Source organism: Panthera uncia, chromosome A2 (assembly GCF_023721935.1).
Source record: "Panthera uncia isolate 11264 chromosome A2, Puncia_PCG_1.0, whole genome shotgun sequence".
NCBI lineage: Eukaryota > Metazoa > Chordata > Mammalia > Carnivora > Felidae > Panthera > Panthera uncia.
The window spans coordinates 13,374,485-13,395,049 of record NC_064816.1 but is presented as its reverse complement, the minus strand read 5'-3'; the positions used below and the strand labels follow the sequence as shown (position 1 = coordinate 13,395,049).

At 51.0% G+C, this 20,565-nt stretch overlaps 2 protein-coding genes across 4 annotated transcripts in view; both read left to right on the top strand.

Annotated features, from left to right (window-relative positions):
- SUGP1 (SURP and G-patch domain containing 1) overlaps positions 1–12,407 on the top strand; it is a 31,673-nt gene extending 19,266 nt beyond the window's left edge. For all 3 annotated transcript variants that reach the window (XM_049642519.1, XM_049642518.1, XM_049642517.1), the window contains 7 exons: positions 1,183–1,538; positions 9,039–9,145; positions 10,024–10,201; positions 10,629–10,735; positions 11,583–11,728; positions 11,810–11,939; positions 12,209–12,407. In XM_049642519.1, coding sequence (XP_049498476.1) covers positions 1,183–1,538; positions 9,039–9,145; positions 10,024–10,201; positions 10,629–10,735; positions 11,583–11,728; positions 11,810–11,939; positions 12,209–12,235 — 1,051 coding nt within the window. In that variant the 3' untranslated portion in view covers positions 12,236–12,407. The remainder of the gene's footprint in view (positions 1–1,182; positions 1,539–9,038; positions 9,146–10,023; positions 10,202–10,628; positions 10,736–11,582; positions 11,729–11,809; positions 11,940–12,208) is intronic.
- A 2,719-nt stretch (positions 12,408–15,126) lies between these two features.
- Positions 15,127–20,565, top strand: part of TM6SF2 (transmembrane 6 superfamily member 2) — an 8,362-nt gene continuing 2,923 nt past the window's right edge. Inside the window, exons 1-8 of the mRNA XM_049642568.1 lie at positions 15,127–15,353; positions 17,325–17,428; positions 17,870–17,967; positions 18,036–18,139; positions 18,533–18,615; positions 19,213–19,337; positions 19,529–19,630; positions 19,940–20,032. Coding sequence (XP_049498525.1) covers positions 15,259–15,353; positions 17,325–17,428; positions 17,870–17,967; positions 18,036–18,139; positions 18,533–18,615; positions 19,213–19,337; positions 19,529–19,630; positions 19,940–20,032 — 804 coding nt within the window. The 5' untranslated portion in view covers positions 15,127–15,258. The remainder of the gene's footprint in view (positions 15,354–17,324; positions 17,429–17,869; positions 17,968–18,035; positions 18,140–18,532; positions 18,616–19,212; positions 19,338–19,528; positions 19,631–19,939; positions 20,033–20,565) is intronic.

Below are 20,565 nucleotides of genomic sequence, written 5' to 3'. Positions count from 1 at the left end.
CCCTAGATCGAGAGTCTCATGCTCTACCAACTGAATAGCCAGGGGTGCTCCACTCAATCTCTATAATAGAAGTAGATCTGTTCACATTGTGTATTTCTGGGGTGAAGAAGTATGAAGGAGTACAAAGGAGATGCCACCATCTCCCCATCCTTCTATGCCACCTTAGGTACCAGTGTTAGCACGGCTGGGATCCTTCTACCCCTTCCTGGCTCTCATGGAGACACATAGAAACAGTCTTTGGGGTTTCTTTCTGCTATCATTCTTTTGTATGAAAAGAATTTACAGCATCCTGAAGCCTGCCCACTGCTTTATAGCACAGTATTATGCTGCAACCAGAACCTCCAGGTTCATGAGTGCAGGTCTAGCCCCTCTTGTTGAGACCTGTGTAGCCCATGCTATACACAGATTTTGCTGTGTGGAACTGAGCTGTGACTCTTCCCTCTGTTGTGGGCCCCAGAATTGGGACTGTCAGCTCAGGACCTGCATAATTGAGAGATGCTGGTCAGGTGCAGAGGGAGCTGTAGTTTCTGCCTGCTTCACACTTGGGACTGGGGTTAGTGGCGGGGGTGGGAGGGGGGACCAAGAGGACGCTCCGCTTCCAGTGAGGTGGGGGCTTCTGCCCTTCAGTTGGAGTGCAGTCCCTATCCATTCCGAGTTTTGTTTTGGCTCCATTTGCTATTGATGCCTCTCAAGGATACATCAGAGAGAAGCACAGATGTGCCAAGCTGTCAGGTTTGGGACGGATCTTGCCTTTCTAACACCAGGTGTCTCTCCCAACTCAGGATTTCTTGAAGGCACCAGTGTGCTCATCTAGAGCAGCAGGGGAGGAAGCCCTACAGAGCCTGGGGAAGGTCTGAGAGAACCCGCCCCTTTTTTTTGAAACGGGATCAATTATGTTGTGATGGGTGTCTGACAGCGCTGGCATAGGGACTTTGACCAGTGCTCATAGGAGTGGCATGGTGACAAGCTCTGAGTATGTCACACTGTTCCTCAAGCTTGGGCTCCCGGAGCCAGCAGCCACTAAAGCCTGGCAGTGCAGGAGGTCATGGTGGAGACCTCAATCCTCAAGCCATAACCCTGGCTAACCTGAGCATGTGTGCACAAGGCCCAAGCTGCTCCTGCCCAGAATCAGGCAGGGAGCTTGGGCCCAGCTGATGGTGTGCCCCCCACTCTCCTTTGCAGCTTTCTATACGAACCCAACAGCCAAGGGTACAAATACTACCGCCAGAAGCTGGAGGAGTTCCGGAAAGCTAAGGCTGGCCCCACAGGCACTCTCATGGCACCCGACCTCAGCCTGAAACGCAAATCCCCTCCTGAGACCCCATCAGGGTCCTTACCCCCAGCTGCTGCCTGCCCTGCCTCATCTGCCCCCTCGCCTGCAGTCACCCCAGCTCCAACCATCCCTGGGAAGCCGGCCACCACAGCCACTGTGAAAAAGAAGCGAAAGAGCCGGTGGGGGCCTGAAGAGGACAAAGTGGAACTCCCGCCCGCCGAGCTGGTACAGAGGGATGTAGACGCCTCTCCCTCACCTCTGTCAGGTGGGCTGACCCCCTTTCCCCTCCTCTGTCAGGATAGTCTGGCTTTTTTCACTGAGCAGAATGTTTCCAAGATTCATCTGTGTTCTAGCATAGCATGTGTCAGTTCATTCCTTCTTATGACTGAGTAATATTCCATTTTATGGCTGGACCGCACTTTATCCATTCATCGGTTGATGGACACATGGGTTTCCACCTTTTGGCAGCTGTGAATAGTGCTGCTGTGAACTTTGGTCTGCAAGTGCCATTTGAATCCGTGATTCGATTCTCTTGGGTCCATACCTAGGAGTGGAATCACTGGACCATATCGTAATTCTCTTTAACTCTTTGAAGGTCCACCAAACTATTTTCTGTAGCAAGTACACCATTTTCTGTTTCTACCAACCGTGCACAGCCTTCCCGTTTCTCCACATCTTTGCCTTTTTATAATAGCCGTCCTAGTAGGTATAAAGTGGAATCACGTTGTAGTTTTGAATCACATTTCCCTAATGTCTGATGGTGTTGATCATCTTTTCATGTACTAATTGGTCATTTGTATAGCTTATTTGGAGAAACGTCTGTTTTAGTCCTTTGCCCACTTTTAAATTGGCATGTCTTTTTGTTCTTAAGTTGTACGGATTCTTTATATATTCTGCATATTAACCCCCTATTCAAATACATGGTTTGCAAATGCATCCTCTCATTCTGTGGATTGTCTTTTTATCCCTCGATAGTGTCCTTTGATGCACAGAAGTTTTAAATTTTGACAGAGTTCAGTTTATTTTTCCCTTTGTTGCCTGTGCTTTTGGTTTCATTTGTGAAACCAAAGCTAAATTCAAGGTCACGAAGATTTGCCCCTATGTTCTGGGTTTTTTTATGTTTTGGAACTCTGATTTATTTTGAGGTAATTTTTATATGTGATATAAGCTAAGGATCCAACTTTATTCTTTTGCATGTGGAGATCCAGTGTTGCAGCACCATTTGTTGAAGAGGCTTTTCTTTCCCCATTGAATGGTCTTGGCACCCTTGTCAAAACTCAATTGTCCAGAGATGTAAGGGTTTATTTCTGGGCTCTGTATTCTATTATACTGGTTTGTATGTCTATGCTTAGATCAGTACCAACTATTTTGATTATTGTAGCTTTGTAGTAAGTTTTGAAATTGAGAGTGTGAATCTTCCAACTTTGTTCTTTTTCAAGCTTTGGCTATTGAAGGTCTTGAATTTTCAGATGCGCTTTTCCATTTCGTAAAAACAATTGGAATTTTGATAGAGACTGTACTGAGTCTGTAGATTGCTTTGGACAGTATGGACACATTAACAGTATTTAAGTCTTTCTTACAACAAATACACCACCACCAACAACAACCAGTCTTCCAGTCTGTGCACACAAGATGTCTTTCCATGGACTTAGGTCTTTGTTAATTTTTCACCATGTTTTGTAGTTTTCATTGTATGTGTCTTATACCCCCTTAGTTAACTTTATTCCTAAGTGATTTACTTTTTTAATGCCTTTTAAACAATTGCTTTTAAAATTTTCTTTTAGGATTATTTGTTGCTAATGTATAGAAATACAACTGATTTTTTTTGCATGTTGGCGTTGGATCCTTCAGCTTTCCTGAATTCATTTATTAGCATTGACAATCTTTTCATGGATTTTTTAGGTTTTCCTGTGTATAATTATGATCATGTCATCTACAAATAGAGATCATTTTACTTCTTCCTTTCCAAGTGGGATCCCTCTTATTATTTCTTTTTCTTGCCTAATTGCTAGAACTTCTAGTTAGCACTTCTAGTACTATTTGAATAGAGGTGGGAATAATGGGCATCCTTACCTTGTTTGGTCTGAGGGGTAATGACTTTAGCCTTTCACTATTGAGTGTAATGTTAGCTGTGTTTTTTGTTTTTTGTTTTTAAGTTTATTTATTTATTTTGAGATAGAGAATGAGCTGGGCGAGGGGCAGAAAGAGAATTTCAAACAGGCTCCAAGCTGTCAGCACAGAGCCCAACACAGGGCTCAAACCCTTAAAACCGTGAGGTTATGACCTAAGCCAAAACCAAGAGTTGGACGCCCAACCAACTGACCCACCCAGGTGCCCCTAGCTATGTGTTTTTTATATGTGACCTTTATCATGTTGAGGAAGTTCCTTTCTGTTCCTAGTTTATTTAATGTTTTTATCATGGAGGTGTGTTAGATTTTGTCACATGCTTTTTCTGCATCAATTGAAATGATTGGATTTTTTTTTTTCCTTTAGTCTGCTAACGCGTGTTTCACTGGTTAATTTTTTTATATTGAACCATGCGATATTGTGGTTTATAAGAAATACCTATTTGACCATTCAGGTGACCAAAGTAATATTTCTCATATGTGTTTGGCCTTTGTTCACAGTTCCTGGCTCACAGTTCTCCCAAAACTCTTGGAATTTCCTGAGTGATAAGAGCAATGGGAGCATCTTTTGTTGTATTATTTGGTCTCCGTCCTCAGTTCATGAAAATGCTTCAGAGCCATAAAGGTGAAATGGGTGTCTTGTTATTAATAAGCCCCTTTCTACCACAACTGGATTTTATGTTACTGAGGTGACTTTTGGAAAGCACCTAAGGATCGGGGCTGGTTGCCAGGGGAACCAACCATAAGTAAAAGGTTGGAACATTTAGTCCCACCACCCCCTGATATCCAGGGAGGGTAAAGGGGCTGGAGGTTGAATTGATCAGCGGCTAATGATTTCATCAATCATGCCTATGCAGTGAGGCCTCCATAAAAAACCCAAAAGACAGGGTTCAGAGAGTTTCCAGGTTGATGAACACATGGAGGTTCAGAGACAGTGGCATGCTCAGTGGCATAGAAGCTCTGGGCACTTGCCCCATACCTTGCCCTTCCCCATACCTTGTTTTTTCCACCTGGCTTTCCTAACTTACATCCTTTTATGACATATAAGTAAAGCAATAATCTTGTAAGTAAAGTGTTCTCTGAGTTCTATGAGCCACTCTAGCAAATTAATTGAATCCAGAGAGGGGATTGTGGGAACCTCTGATCTACAGCCAGTTAGAAGCATAGGTGATGACTTGGGCTTGCAGTTGGCATCTAAAGTTGATGGGGGAGGGAGGAGCAGTCTTGTAAGACTGACCCCTTAACCCATGAAATCTGATGCTACCTCCTGGTAGATAGTGATAGAACTGAACTAAACTACAGGACACCCAGCAGGTGTCTGAGAATTGCTTGTTGGTGTGGGGAACCCTCTCCCCCCCCCCCCCCCCCGACCATACACACATTTGGAATTGGTATCAGAACTATTTAAACCACCTTTGCACTTCTGTGATAAATCCCACTTGGTCATGGTGCATAATCCTTTTACCATGTGATTGTATTCAGTTTGCTGGTATTTTGTTGTGTCTGTCTGCATCTATATTCATAAGGAATATTGGTCTCTAGTTTTCTTGTGGTGTTTTTGTCTGCTTTTGGTATCAGGGTAATAGTAGTGTTTTGAAATGAGTTAGGAAATGTTCCCTTCAATTTTTTGGAAGAGTTTGAGAAGAATTAGCATGAGTTATTCTTTTAAATGTCTGGTAGAATTCACCAGTAACACCATCTGGTTCAGGGCTTTTCTTTGTTGGGAGGTATTGTGTGTGTGTGTGTGTGTGTGTGTGTGTGTGTGTGTGTGTTAGAGATTTATTTATTTTTGGGAGAGAGAGTGCAAGCAGGGAAGGGGCAGAGAGAGAGAGAGGGACAGAAGATCTGAAGCAGACTCTGCACTGACAGCAGTGGGCCTGATGCAGGGCTTGAACTCATGAACCTCAAGATCATGACCTAAGCTGAAGTCGGATGCTCAACCAACTGAGCCACCCAGGCGCCCCAATGAGAAGTTATTGGTTGCTGATTCAATCTCCTTGTTTTAAGTCTATTCAGATTTTCTATTTCTTCTTGAGCTAGTTTTGGTAATTTACGGGTTTCTAGGAATTGGTTCACTTCATCTAGGTTATCCAACTTGTTGGCTTCTAGGTGTTCATAGTATTCTTTTACAATCCCTTTTTATTTCTATAAAATCATTAGTAATATTCCCTCCCTCTTTGATTTCTGATTTTCGTGAGTTTTTTCTCTTTTTTCTTAGGTAATCTGTCTAAAGGTATGTCATTTTGTTCATCTTTTAAAAAAAAAACAACTTTTGATTCTATGGATTTACTCTACCATATTTCTTCTTCTTCTTCTTTTTCTTCTTTCTTCTTCTTCTTCTTCTTCTTCTTCTTGTTCTTTTTCTTTATTTTTGAGAGAGCGAGCATGTGTATGCTTGCGAGCAGGAGAGGGGCAGAAAGAAAGGGGAGAGAGGATCTGAAGGGGGCTCTGCACTGACACCAGAGAGCACGATGTGGGGGTCGAACTCACAAACCTGGAGATGATGACCTGAGCCAGAGTTGGATGCTTACTGACTGAGCCATCCAGGTGCCCCATCTGTACCATATTTATATTTCCTATTTCCTGTATCTTCATTCTAATCTTCATTTCCTTCCCTCTGCTAGCTCTGGAATTAGTTTGCTTTTCCTTTTCTAGTTCTTTAAGGTGGACAGTTAGGTTATTAATTGGAGATCTTTTAAGTTTATATATTTTTTGAGATAGAGCACAGGCAGGGGAGGGGCAGAGAGAGAGAGAGAGAGAGAGAGACACAGACACGCAGGGCTCGAACTCACAAATCATGAGATCATGACCTGAATGGAAGACAGACGCTAAACTGACTGAGCCACACATGTGCCCCTCATCTTATTTTCTAATCTTTCTTGGTGACTTCCTCTTTGATCTGTTGATTGTTTAAGAGTGTGTTGTTCAATTTCCACATATTTGTGAGTTTACCAGTTTTCCTTCTGTTAATGATTTCTAGCTTGATTCCATTGTGATCAGAAAAGATACTTTGTGATTTCGGTCTTTTAAAATGTATTGACACTCATTTCGTAGTCTAAATGTAATCTTTCCTAGAGAATGTTTTATGTGCACACAAGAAGACTGTATTCTGCCATTGCTGGATTGCACGTTCTGTATACATCTGTTAGGCATCGCTGGTGTAGTGTTTAATCTTCTATAATCTTCTATATCCTTATTGATATGAAAAATGGGGTATTGACATCTCTAGTTACTATTGTTGAACTGTCCATTTCTCCCTTCAATTTTGTCAATTTTTGCTTCATATATCATGAGGCTCTTTTGTTAGGTAGGGTGTGGGGGGATGTCTTTTTTTTGAGAGTGCGCACACATGCAAGTGGGGGAGAGGGACAGAATCTTTTTTTTTTTTTTTTTAATATTTATTTATTTTTGGGAGAGCGCAAGTGAGGGAGGAGCAGAGAGCGGGCTGACAGGCTGACAGCAGTGAGCCCAATGTGGGGCTCAAACCCACAAACCAAGATCATGACCTGACCCGAAGTCAGACACTCAACCAAGCCACCCAGGTGCGGAGAGGGAGAGAGAATGAGAATGAATGAATCAATCAGTCAATCAATCAATCTTAAGCAGGCTCCACGCTCAGTGAGATCCTACATCCCTGGGATCATGACCTGAGCCAAAATCAAGAGTCAAATGCTCAACAGACTGAGCCACCCAAGCGCCTCAAGTTCTATCTTCTTTCTGTTTTACATTTTTTATCAATATAGAACATCCTTCTTTTTCTCTTGTAACCTTTTTGGACCGGAAGTCTATTTTGTCTGATGCTAGTATGGCCACCCCAGCTCTCTCAGTTGCTATTTGTATGAAATACATTTTTCCATCCTTTCACTTTCAACTTATTTGTGACTTCGTATCTAAGGCAAGTGCCTTGTACACAGCATGTAGATCAATCCTGCTATCTCCCTTAAGCTTTAAAGTACTTGGATTCATTCTTGTCATAGAAAGCTCAAGAAATGCATGATGATAAGCACCATAATTGCCACAGTTTTGCACAATCAACTGCAACATCTGCCTCCTTGACAGTTTCAGAGATGGCCAACATGTGGTCTTGTTTCTCATTTTCTATCACAAAGCGGCCAGTAGAGTGGGGGAGTTTGTTGTCATCACATTCTGCAGGTGATAATCGGTGACTGAGAGAGGCTATCTTACGGCATCTGTCTCACTGCCCTCCACACAGCCTGCCCTGCACACAGAACCGTCTCAACCTCCCTCACCCCTGAACACACAGATACATAGAGGAGTCATATGTGCTCTGGTGCTGACATCTATGTTTATTTCATTTATGATGGACCAAGAGGGAAGACAGCTTACCCAAGTCACATGGCTAGCCTGTTGGCCTTTCCCATCCAGTTCTGGAGGTTGTCTGTTCAGTGCTTCCCTTGTCCAAGGAGAAAAGCTAGTGACGATTCTAGTACTCAGTGTGGTTCCAGGTAGCATCTCTGCCTAGGGTCAGATTGCTGTCAAATGCCGAACTCAGGTGCCCCCCTATAATGAAGGGTGCTCTGCCTTGAGTCTTGTTCTGATGTGTGCATGCCACAGTTCTGAAACCATGTCCTTGAGGTCTGGCCCCAGCTCCCAGCTGGTGAGGAGGCCTCCCCTGTCTAGTGCACAGGCTCCGAAGTCTCATATCCAGGTTTAGGTCCCACTGGCCTGTGTCCCTGGGAGGGTGTGAACAGCCCCCACCTGCTTGCTTGCTGGTAAAGTGACTGGAGGAGGGGGACTTTGGGTACATTTCAGGCACACAGCAGGCTGCTCAGACCTTGACTCCCTTGCCCTCTCCACAGGGCTCCCACACAGACCTTCCAGGAGGTATTGGGGAATAAACATGGGCTCAAGAAGCACTTGTGAGTGGGTCTTGCAGGTGAAGCCCCAGCCCTGGTGAGCTAGGAGAATCTGGCTCTTTGCACATACCAGAAGGGCCTCTATATCCCCCTCTGCCCAGCTTCTCCTCCCCCAGGAAGCCACCGCCTGAGGGGTGGTTGTTTCCGCCACCCAGATGGGGCTGTCACAGCATCTTCATGTGGATTAGTGTTGCTGGCTCCAGCCAAGCTCCAAAGCTGATGCCAAATTAAATGTCAGTTGCTTTGAGGATGGTCGGCTGCTTCCCCAGAAGGAGCTAACAGAGCTATACACAGAGCTGAGTCTTATGCCAGACTCTTAAACCCTCGTGTGTCTACACTGGGTGTCTGTTCCCTGCAGGGCTTATCTCTAAGAGTCAGTGTGTGAATGCACACACACACACGGGCACCTGTTTATCTCTCCTCTCCTGTCTTTGCCTTTGCAAAGTCCCCCTCATGTCACCCATTAGATATGTGACCTTGAGGGAGGCCCTGGACCTCTAAATTCTGATGTCATCATCTACACGTAGGGGTATAGCGCCTGCCTGGAGAGGTCATGTGAGGGTGACACTAGATGCACGTGACGGCACGGTGAGGCCCCTGGGATCATCATGTGACACAGGATACCAACTGTTGTGATGTGAAGGCCTTGTGCCATGTGCGCTAAGTGCCTCAGATGTCGTCAGCGCATGGACGCTGTACCACATGCAGGAGCAGGTCTGGACCTGTCCATCCGTTGTTGATCAGCCTGTGTCTTATTTCCAGTTCAGGACCTCAAGGGGCTTGGCTATGAGAAAGGGAAGCCTGTAGGTCTGGTGGGTGTCACAGAGCTGTCAGATGCCCAGAAGAAGCAGCTAAAGGAGCAACAGGAGGTAAGTCTGTGTGGCATAGAGCAGGCAGGCTCCAAAGGGGCTAATGGAGTATTGTCCCCCCACCTCACCTCACAGGACAGTGGTCATGTTCTATTCTTTCTGAGCCTCCCTGTGCTGGGTGGATCCCACCATCAGTGGAGAGGTTCTTGGATAGGCACGCCCTTGTCAACGGCATTTCACCCCCCAAAGGCCCTTCCCAGCCTACAATTGGACCCAGAGCTCAGTCCTCACACTGCCCGGGCAGCCCCTGAGGCTGATGCTCCACAACTACTCCCCGACATGCTCGTGGGCTGTTCCTGACTAGGTAGTCTCCATTTTAAGCTCTCCTTCCAGTGCCCTCCAACATCCAGTACAGGACAGGCCTGGCTAGCACTGGGCGCCCTGAACGATGTGACAAATGCTCAGTTAGTGTTGCCTGTGTTGGGATGAGGGCTGGCTTGGCAGGGAGCTCTATGGCCAGGGGCTTAGCCTCTGCTGCTTTCCTGGGGAACTACAGGCACACCCTTGGTCCTTAGGGACAGCTCACCCTTGTCACCTCCTCCAGCCTGACAGCCCCGTCACATCTCCTTCAACCCTTCCATGATCAGAGGCTTGCGGTGCCCTCATTTGGTCCACAGCAAGGGTGCCCAGGATGTGCTGGGTTCGGGCCAGATACCAGACTGGGTGAGGCAGAGAGGACTCCTCCCTGCTGAAAACAGGGCATGGCCTGGTACAGGACTTTGTCTTGAGTGCTTGCTCCAAGCCCTGCTCACGTGCCGGCCCAGGGAGGGCAGAAAGTGGGAAGGGTGAGGGGGCCTGACCTGCATGGGGAAGGCCAGGGGGTTGGCCTCCTGCACGTGTGGTATACTGCCTTGCTCACTGGCATGTGCTGCCCGCAGATGCAGCAGATGTATGACATGATCATGCAGCACAAGCGTGCGATGCAGGATATGCAGCTGTTGTGGGAGAAGGCGCTGCAGCAGCACCAGCATGGCTACGACAGCGACGAGGAGGTAGACAGCGAGCTGGGCACCTGGGAACACCAGCTGCGGCGCATGGAGATGGACAAGACTCGGGGTGAGCCAAAGCGCACATTGCAGGTGGGGCACGGTACCTAGCTGAGGCCTTGCCCTGAGGGTACTGCAGGCTCAGGAGGCCACACTCACCTGCCCGGGGAGGCACCTGGAGACACCACACTGGGGCCTTAAACCACCTGCCCAACCTGTAAGGCCTTGGGCAAGAGATTCAGCTTCTCTGCGCCTCAGGTTCCTCAGAGGAAAAAGAAATGGTTCTTTGTGAGTGTTCACTGCTGTCTGAACATGGCACTTAGCAGGGCTGCCTGGAGCAGCAGGGGTTTGGGTCAGGGTCTCAACCATCTGCCTCATTCCCCCATAGCCCCAGACTCCCCTCCCCACACAAGACTCATACCTGTGCTGTGGGACCACCCAGCCCACTCCCTGACTTCTTCCTTTTCTCCTCTCACCTTTCCCTCCTCTACGGGCAGAATGGGCCGAGCAGCTGACAAAGATGGGCCGTGGCAAGCACTTTATTGGAGACTTCCTGCCACCAGATGAGCTGGAGAAGTTCATGGAAACCTTCAAGGCCCTGAAGGTGAGCTGGGAGCATCCTTAGGCACCAGCCCCTGCTGTAGGCCTGTCTAGCAGGCAGCCCTTCGAGTGTTCCAGCCCCTCCTGTTAGCATCACGAGGCAGGCGCCTGAGGCAGCCTCCAGGCCCCCCTCATTCACAGGAGGAGCTGGGCCCTCTTGCCTCAGGAGGCATCTGTTTATGATAGACACCGTCTGTGAAGGGAATTAGCAAATAACAGCTCAGCTGCCGCTTTAGAAACATTTCCCAGGGCTTCAGGGAAATTCTGCTTTCAGTGGAGCCAATTAAGTGCAGTTTACAGGCAAAGCGTTTCTCAGGCAGAAGTCCCCAAGGACTGGGTTCTCCAGAACAAGAACTTCACATTCCTCCCATGCTGTTCTCATGCTCGTGAGGAGAGACAGCTGACGGGACACATCCCATGCCCTCTTTTGGGGGATTTTTGTAAAGCCGCTTTTGTACCGCATGACCTCATCAACAAGGCAGGCACCTTATTGACCACATGTTTTAGCATTCTGTGTAATGAATTGCCCTCAGAACATAGGGCTTTTTGTTGCTAATGAACCATTAATTTTTCCTGCGGTGGGTGAGGCCTGTGTGACCCATCACCTTGCCCTCTTTGACTTGGCCACCAGGCAGCTTGGTACAAAGTCTGGCCCTGGGGACCCTGAGAAAGAGCATCTTGGTCTGTTCTCAAGGAACCTGATCTGGTGCAGAGGAGGCAGATGGGCAGGTGGTCCCAGCAGCCAGCGAGGTTGTTGTGGGCAGTGCGGTGGGTGGAGGCTGTTCAAGCCAGGGCTGGGACCTGGGACAGTTATAGCCCTGGTAGATGACAGCCAACTCCTTGCCCTGCAGGAGGGCCGAGAGCCTGACTACTCCGAGTACAAGGAGTTCAAACTGACGGTGGAGAACATTGGCTATCAGATGCTGATGAAAATGGGCTGGAAGGAGGGCGACGGGCTGGGTTCAGAGGGCCAGGGCATCAAGAACCCGGTCAACAAGTGAGTGTACACTCCCCCTACCACCCTTCTGCCGGCACTGGCCTGGCCCCCTGCTTACTCTGCCCTGTCATTCCCCTGCAGAGGCACCACCACAGTAGATGGAGCCGGCTTTGGCATCGACCGGCCAGCAGAGCTCTCCAAGGAGGATGACGAGTATGAGGCCTTTCGCAAGAGGATGATGCTGGCCTACCGCTTCCGACCTAACCCCCTGGTGCGTGTGTCCCCAGCCTCCCACACGGCTTCTGGCTGGGCTCTCCAGAATCTCCACAGGGGGGTGGCAGTGCTGGTAACAGAGCTTCCCCTCCTTCCCCAGTCTAGCTAGGCAATGTCTCACCAGCACCTCTACACCTTTCCACCTGCCCTCCCCTCTGAGCTCTGGTGAGCTCAGTAGTCCCTAGAAGGTTCTGGGCAGGAGGAATGGCTGTCTTTAGCATTCACCCCCTCCCCTTCTCCCCATTTTATCTTATTTGCCTCCTACAGAACAACCCCAGACGGCCTTACTACTGAGTATTCCAGAAAAACACACGAACGTATTTTCCAAACGACCGACCGTCCCTGGACTGTGGAATGTTCCGGCCTGCATTTCTGCCTGCCCTTCCCGTCGTCTCGAGTGTCGTGCCGTGTATTAAAAGTTCCAGCGCTTGCCCACCATGGCAGCCTGGTTTTGCCATCACCAGAATCCACTCCTGTTTCCTTAGCTGCAGGGCTGGGCTGGGCAGATGGGCTGGGGTCCTGCTGGGAAGGTTCCCTAGTGCTTGAAGAATCTGAGGAAACCACCTAGACCCTGTCTGCCTGTGGCCTCCCTCCCCCCACCCCATCAACCTGGGTTAGAGTTGAGGGGAGCGTCCATGGACCTCCTGAGTGGGACTGGTGGCTGGCCAAACAAGAGCTGGCTGCACCTGGACCAGAGACATCAGGGGCATCCCAGTGTAGCACTGTGCTGCAGGAGGACATTGGAAGGGGTCCCTAGACAGGGCCCAGACCGTAGAAGTGTGAGGCATGTCTACCCAGGGCACACCTATGCCAGTCACCTTGCCAGCAGGTGGCGCTGACGACGACTCCTCCCTGCAACAGTCACACACGGCAAGCCTAGCCTGTGATAGCTGCAGCCTAGGCTGCCCCCGCTGCCCTGGGTCCTGCCATTGGGGTAGACACTTAAGTCCCTGGGGCTCGTGCCCCAGGAGGTGGCTTTATGGGCAGATGCAGCCTACATCTTCAGAGCCTGCACGTCCCATTTGTGCCGAGACCACCTGGGGCTCTTCCTCAGTTGCAGCTGCTGAGTGAGAAGCTTGGGTGGGGTCCCAGGAATCTGAGAGCCCTGCTTGAAGTATTATGGCTTGGAGATCTGGGGGGTCCCCACAACTCCCCCATATGCCCACACACGCCCCTAGTGGGTTCTGCTCAACATCTGTGGGCTCATGGGCTCTGAAAACTCTAGCTGGAGCTGGGCTTCTGGGCTAGCCTGCATTCTGTCATTCAGTAAACACAACACTGACTGAATGGATAGGATCTGCCCCCTGGCATGGCAGTGAACCTGAGACTGATAAATGCTGCGAAGAGGAACTAGGTGCTGTCATAGAGGCAGCCTGGGGAGTGTCTTAATGGGCAGGGGTGGGAGTGTCCAGGTACTGGGAGTCTCAACAGCAGAGCCCAGGCTGGAATGATGTATGCCACCCTGTCTCCCCTCCATGGACACAGCCCAGAGCAGGGCAAAGGGGTGACATTCCCATGCATGGAGGCTGCCCAGGGGTCCCCGGGCTTGAGCACAAGAGTAGCTCTAGGGAGCCAGAGTTTCCATGGATAGGGACCCTAGGCATTAGTCCCAGGCACCTTGCCATCCAGGTAAAGGTCACCCCTTAGTTGAATTCTCAGTGACTGGGAGGCTTGCCAGACTCAGCCCACGGACTTTACTCCCAGGCAAGTGGAGAGTTGGAAGAGATGGCCTCTGAATTCAGTGTGCTTGTGCAGGTGGCTCATTGCAGACACAGATGCAAGGCCAGGTTGCTGGACAGCTAGACCAGACACCCCTCGTCCTGCAGGGTATCAGCCCAGCAAGGACCCTGGGCAGAGAAGGTACCTGGAGGAGGGGACACTGGGATCTGCTTTAAGGGGTGAGGAAATGCTAGAGGGTCCATCTTACAGACAGAAAAGAGGCCTGGGCGTGTGTTGGTACTGCTAGAGTTGGGAAAAGCCCAGGAAGGAGACTGGAGCCTCAGGTCAACCCAGAGGAACCTGAACTTCATGGGCAATAGACAACTAGGGAGGGAGGCTGTCAGGTTGGTGGCAGGTTTAGAGATGGGCCCCAACTGGCATAAGGCCAAGGGGCTGTGTAGAAAAAGGGTGAGTGTTAGAATATTCCCTAACCACAGACTGTGGGCTCCCCCACGGGCAGTTATTGCTGTTTCCAAAGCCACAAGTACCACATGGGCAAGAGTCCAAAGCTGGTTGGAGGGAGTGACAAAGACAGCTGCCTAATTCTCTCCCCCACCGTACAGCCCTCTCTCTGATCCTGAGCACCCCCCATCCACACCCTTTTACATTTTCCCCAGCCTCCTGTAGGCTGTTCAGAACCTCAGCTCTCCCCTCTGTTCCTCCCACCACACACCAGCCCCAGGCCTGATCTATTCTCCTTGCCAGAAACACTGTTCCCAAACTCCTCACCAAACTGGAGCAATCCACACCCAATCTAAACACACCCTTTGGACTCCCTCCCTTTGACCCCACCCACTGTGCAGGGTCGCAGGCTCAGCTGCCCACAAGGTGCCCACGCTACATGGAACAGCACAGAGAGTCCTTCAAGAGACCCTCAAACCCTTGATCTTGGCTGCCTGCCTTCAGATAGTCCCCAGATCTAGTCAAAGCTTCACACCCGGACACGTGCTTAAATGTGTGTGGCCACTGCGTGAACACTCCAGTCCAAGGGCTCTGAAGGGAACTCTGTGTCCAAGCGACTGAGGTTCCTCCATTAGCGCATATGGGCAATGCCCACTTGATCCTAGGGGGAGAAAGGTCTAGGGAATGTGGAATTAAAAAGACTTCTCTTCGGGGTCGAGGTTGGTACACCGGTGCCCTGGGACAGAAAATGCAGAAGTGCAGAAGGAGGACCGGAGAAAGAATTCTCTTAGAATAAAGTTGCCGGCCCAGGGCCCCAAGGTTGCAGACCCGCGCCTCAACAGCGGAAGAATCCGGAGACATGGTGTTCTAGCTTTTTATAGAGAAACAGGCTTGGGCGGCTGGGAAGGCCGCTGAGAACAGCGCTGAGTCCCGCCAGGGTGAAGCGAGAGAGGGGCGGGGAGAGGGGCCGCCTCAAGGAGGAGGGGCCTCAGAGGCTCCCCAGGAGCTAGCGGAGCGGTCGAGGAACTGCGGCTGGACCAGGGCGCAGCGGAGGGCGACCTTTGCGCAGGGCGGGGCCGGGACCGGCCGGGTCCCTGGCACCCCCCTCCCTCCGCCCGCCCAGACGCGCCACTGCAGAAGAGACGGGCGCCCAGGAGGCCGCGCCGAGGCCGCGCCGGGGTCCAGGCGCCGCTGCTATGGACATCCCGCCGCTTGCCGGCAAGATCGCCGCTCTGTCGCTCGGCGCCCTCCCCTTGTCCTATGCGCTCAACCACGTCTCGGCGCTCTCGCAGTGCGTAAGGGGAGGGGCCAGGGCGGACTCCGGGGGCGGGGGTGGGCGGCCAGGGCGGATTGGTGGTAGCCGGGAGGGAGGATGCGCGACGGCTAGCCTGGCTCTCCCAAGCCAGCGTCCCTGCGCAGCTCTGGCCTGGAGGAAGGGGGCTAGGGCAGAACTCCCCACGCCCCCACCCAGCCGGAAGTCCTTTTTCTGCCGGGCAGGGGGCTGTGTGTTGGGGGTGGAGGGCGCTCCTGGGACGTTTAGGGCCTGGGGAGAAAGGTTGAGAAGCAGAGCCCCCCAAAGGGCAGGGTTTTGGAGGGTTTCCGGGGTTTTCCCAGGGCTGTGCCCAGCTGCAGACTCACCAAAGTCAGTCACAGTATTGCCCCAGATAAGGTCCTGATGACCTAGCTCTTGACACACGCACACAGGGACGCGCGTTCTGTTCCACCACCCCTGCCAGATGGCCCCTCCATCGCCTATCTCAAGCTTGGGACTTTTTTCTGTTAAGGTTTGGCCCACCCTGTCTTTAGTCTGTTTTCCCTACGTATTGTGACCTCCCTTGGCTCTTAACCCTAGACCCTAGCCCTGTGGATCCTGCCACACTGTACCAGACATCTGCAAGCCCCTCAGCCAGGGGCTCAACTAGCTCAACTCAAGACATGGGATAGAGGGAGTCTTGACTATGGGGTTGGCTCCTTGGGTACAAATTCCTGGCTCTATCCCCCTGGAACTTGGGTGAGCTAGGTTGTTTCTGGGAGCCTCAGTTTCTTCAGTGTGTAATGAACATAATCCTAGACCTCATCCCATAGTTACAGTTAAGGATTGCAAATTGTGTGGTCTTATCTGATTACTATAATTGTCATTGTTGGGGCCAGGATGGGGATTGTCAGGTGTCAGAGGGGTCCATGAGAAGGTAGGAGTCTGGAGAGAGTGTAGGGGAGAGTGTGGGACCCTGGATAGCTTTCCACCCCCCACTCTGCCCACTTGTGTTGGGGGCTGCCCAAAGATGGCTTCTATTATCTACGCAACCTGCCTTATCAGATTGATGGGGACAGATCAGGGCAGGAGTAGGGTGGAGTTGATGGAAGTATTTGGACTTTAGCTGGGAGGAGTCTGGAGCTTCAGAGAGTGAGGTGTACAGGGCTGAGCACTTAGAGACCTGACAGGCTTGGGCACTGGGTCTGGCCACAGAGAGGCTTGGTGGGACTGAATGACTGACAGCAAATTGAGTTAAACACATATCAGCAAGTGACAGGATGAACTGTATAGTCAGAAAGAGTTGGGGCGCCTCGCTGGCTCAGTCAGAAAAGCACATGATCGGGGCGCCTGGATGGCTCGGTCGGTTAAGCGTCCGACTTCAGCTCGGGTCATGATCTCACGGTCCGTGAGTTCGAGCCCCGCGTCGGGCTCTGTGCTGACAGCTCGGAGCCCGGAGCCTGTTTCAGATTCTGTGTCTCCCTCTCTCTGACCCTCCCATGTTCATGCTCTGTCTCTCTCTGTCCCAAAAATAAATAAACGTTTAAAAAAAAAAAAAAAAAAAAAAAAGAAAGAAAAGCACATGACCCTTGATCTCAGGGTTGTGAGTTCGAGCCCCGTGTTGGGTGTAGCGATTACTTAACAATAAAATCCTAAACAAAGAATTGACTGATGCCCACCCTGTACTTGGCCTAAGTTTGGCAATGATCCTTTCTAAGAAGTCAAGGAGGGTTTCCTGGAGGAGGAGTCATGAAAGATAGGCTATGAAGGATGAGTAAGAGTTTGCCAAGTGGAAGAGACTTCTGGAAGGAGTTTCCCGAAAGGGGAAACAGTTGAGGCAACAGCCTAGTAATGGGAAAGGGCAGTTTCAGGGAATGAGCGATTCCTGGATGGACAGATACTTCAGCCTCAACATTTTGAGCTTCCTAGAGTCTGCTTTTGGCCTCACCAGGGCGAGGTGGGGCCTCAGCAGTGGGCCTGGCCTCTCTGACTTGTTTTCCCTCTCCACAGCCCCCTGGGGGTGGCATTGATGAGTGCCCTGATCCTGGGTCTGCTTTTCATGGCTATCTACAACTTGTCTCCTGGTGATATCTACTATGACCCACTCTATGCTGGTGAGTCAGTCAGAGAGAACTGTGTGAGCAAGGGCCTCCTCCATCAGACTGGGGGTCCTTGAAGGGCTCCCATCAGACTGGAGAAGCTCACAGAGACTGGAGAACCCTCAGTGGTTGGGGAACCTTAGAGGGCCACCCCCTTCAGACCTGGGGCTCTTCAGAGAAGGACTGTATCTTCCCCTCAGACTGGGAGCCCCTGAAAGACTTCCTCATCACTTTGGGATTCCCCTGAGGGCAGAGACAGTGCCTTCTCAACCTGAGGACTTCCAAAGGCAGGGACTGTGCCTCCTCATGAGGCAGAGCTGTGGGTCATGTGACCGGTGGAGCGTGGTGACTGGGAGCAGTCCTTGGACAAGGATCCTTGCCTGGAATCTGGGTCTCAGAAAAGCTGCCTCAGGCCTCTCCCACACCCAGGCTGTGCCCCGCCCACTCTTCCCACAGTGTTCACTATCTTCGCCTTCACCTCGGTGGTGGACCTCCTTATTGCTCTCCAGGAAGATGGCTACATGGTGGGCTTCATGGAGTTCATTACCAAGGAGGTACATAGCGGGCAGCTGGGGATGCCTCCTGCCCTGTCGCCCATCTGAGCCCTGACCTGCCCTTGCAGGGAGAGCCATACTTGCGCACTGCCCATGGAGTCTTCATCTGCTACTGGGATGGCACCGTTCACTACCTCCTCTACCTGGCCATGGCTGGTGCCATCCACAGAAGGTGCATGGGGTGGGTGGAGTGGCACCTGGACCATGAGAAGGAGGTCAAGCTCTCAGGTGGGATCCCAAGCCTGAGTGGAGCCAGAAGTGTGCGTAGGGGAAATCAGGAGGCTTCTCTAGGGCTCCAGCCAGGAGTGGCCAGGGAATGTCACAGGTGTAAGCTATAGTCAGCTCTCTTCTCTTGTACTGCCCTGTGCCTAGGCAGCCACTTCTGTCCTTGGACAGACAGTCTGACTGTTCATTCCTTCATTCATCTCCCTGTTGTCCCTGCTGTTCTGGACAAAACTGGGAGGGACCCAGAGTTGGGGAGCCCAGGGTGGACCCTGGGCTCTGACTGGGGCTCTGAGACTTGGGAACAGGCATCTGTTGGTCACCCCTCCGTCCCTGACCCCAGGAAGAGATACCGGAGCCTTGGACTGTACTGGCTGGGATCTTTCATCATGAGCATCCTGGTATTTCTCCCAGGAAACATCCTTGGTAAGGACTTGGCTTTGAGGGATCCTGTCTCCTTGGGCTGGGTCTCTATCCTGCACCTAGAAGGTTCATAGGTAGAGGGGAGAGGCAGATCAGTATGTGGAGTGGCTGAACCAGAGGGATACCCAAGGTGTATCCAGAGGGAGCAAGTATAGAGGCTATACCCAGAAGGTAAATTGAGGCAAGCCAGGCTAAGGAGCATAGACATCATCTTATGAGCATTGGGGAGGCAGAGGTGTTAGAGCTTAAATAAAGATTGCATTTGTTTGGGGCGCGTGGGTGGCTTGCAGTCAGTTAAGCGTCTGGCTCTTGACTTCAGCTCAGGTCATGGTCTCACAGTTCGTGAGATCGAGCCCCACGTCAGGCTCTGTACTGGCAGCACAGGAGACTGCTTGGGATTCTCTCTCTGTCTCTCTCTGTCTCTGCCCCTCCCCTGCTCTCTCTCTCTGTCTCTCTCAAAATAAATTTTAAAAAATGAAAAAAAATTTGCATTTGTGAATTACTAGTTCCATCTAGGGACTCTGGTGTGATTCACCTACAGGTCTGGCCAGGTCTGGGTGATCCTCACTGAGTGACACCCCCACTCTCCTACTATGACAGGTAAATACAGCTCAGAGATCAGACCTGCCTTCTTCCTGGCCATCCCCTATATGCTGGTCCCATGCTGGGCTGGCATGAAGGTCTTCAGCCAGTCCCGGGCACCAACCAGCTGTATCCCTCACATGGTAAGTGCCCTGCCCCCAGACAGTTCCCTGTGCCAGCATACCTCAGTGTCCCCCCCCATTAGAGTTCCTTGTGGTCAAAAATATGCCCTCTTTGGAAGGATCTCCTTGGCCATTAGGAAAGAAGGGATGAGCCTTTATTGAGTGCCTGTTGGATACCAGACTTCTCACACTGTCTCTCTCCCATGGGGCAGGTACAGGAGGAGCAAAGAAAGGGCCTCCTGCGACGCCCGGTTGACCTGGTCCTTGTCATATACCTCACCCTTGCTGGGTTCTTCACCCTCTTCCGGGGCCTGGTGAGTCTGCAGTGGCCAGCCTTTCTTCTACCTCCAGCTCCCTTTCCTGTCCCCTCCCCAACCATGTTCCTTTACCCAGTGCAAAGAGGTTACTGCTCTCCTGTCTCATCATCCAGGAAGGTTCTTCACTGAGTCTGATCTGAGTGTTCCATGACAAAGCCCCACTCCCTATAACTTTCCCAGCCAAAGTGAAAAGCCAAGGGTAGGGGAGGCCAGAGCAAGGGGTACGGGACCCGCCTGGGAGGGTGGAGAAAGCTTCTCGTGGGAAAAATGTTTCAGATAGGCTGTTGGTTTGCCTGTCTGCCCCAGGTGGTGCTTGACTGCCCCACAGATGCCTGCTTTATCTACATCTATCAGTATGAGCCATACCTACGGGACCCCGTGGCCTATCCGAAGGTGCAGGTGAGAGGGCAGATGGGAGGAGAGGGCCATATGGTCCTGTCATGGATAGAGGTCTACCAAATCCTCTTTGAGGCAGGCACCACAAACACAAGCCAGTTTTTTTTTTTTTTTTCAACATTTTTTATTTATTTTTGGGACAGAGAGAGACAGAGCATGAACGGGGGAGGGGCAGAGAGAGAGGGAGACACAGAATCGGAAACAGGCTCCAGGCTCCGAGCCATCAGCCCAGAGCCTGACGCGGGGCTCGAACTCACGGACCGCGAGATCGTGACCTGGCTGAAGTCGGACGCTTAACCGACTACGCCACCCAGGCGCCCCCACAAGCCAGTTTATTGTCCTACCAGGACGCCTGGGTGGCTTAGTCAGTTGAGTGTCTGATTCTTGGTTTCGGCTCAGATCATGCATGATCTCACAGTTCATGGGTTCGAGCCTCGTGTTGGGCTCTGTGCTGGCAGTGTGGAGCTTGCTTGGGATTCTCTCTCTGCCCTTTCCCCTCTCACGCTCTCTCTATCTCAAAATAAATAAATATATAT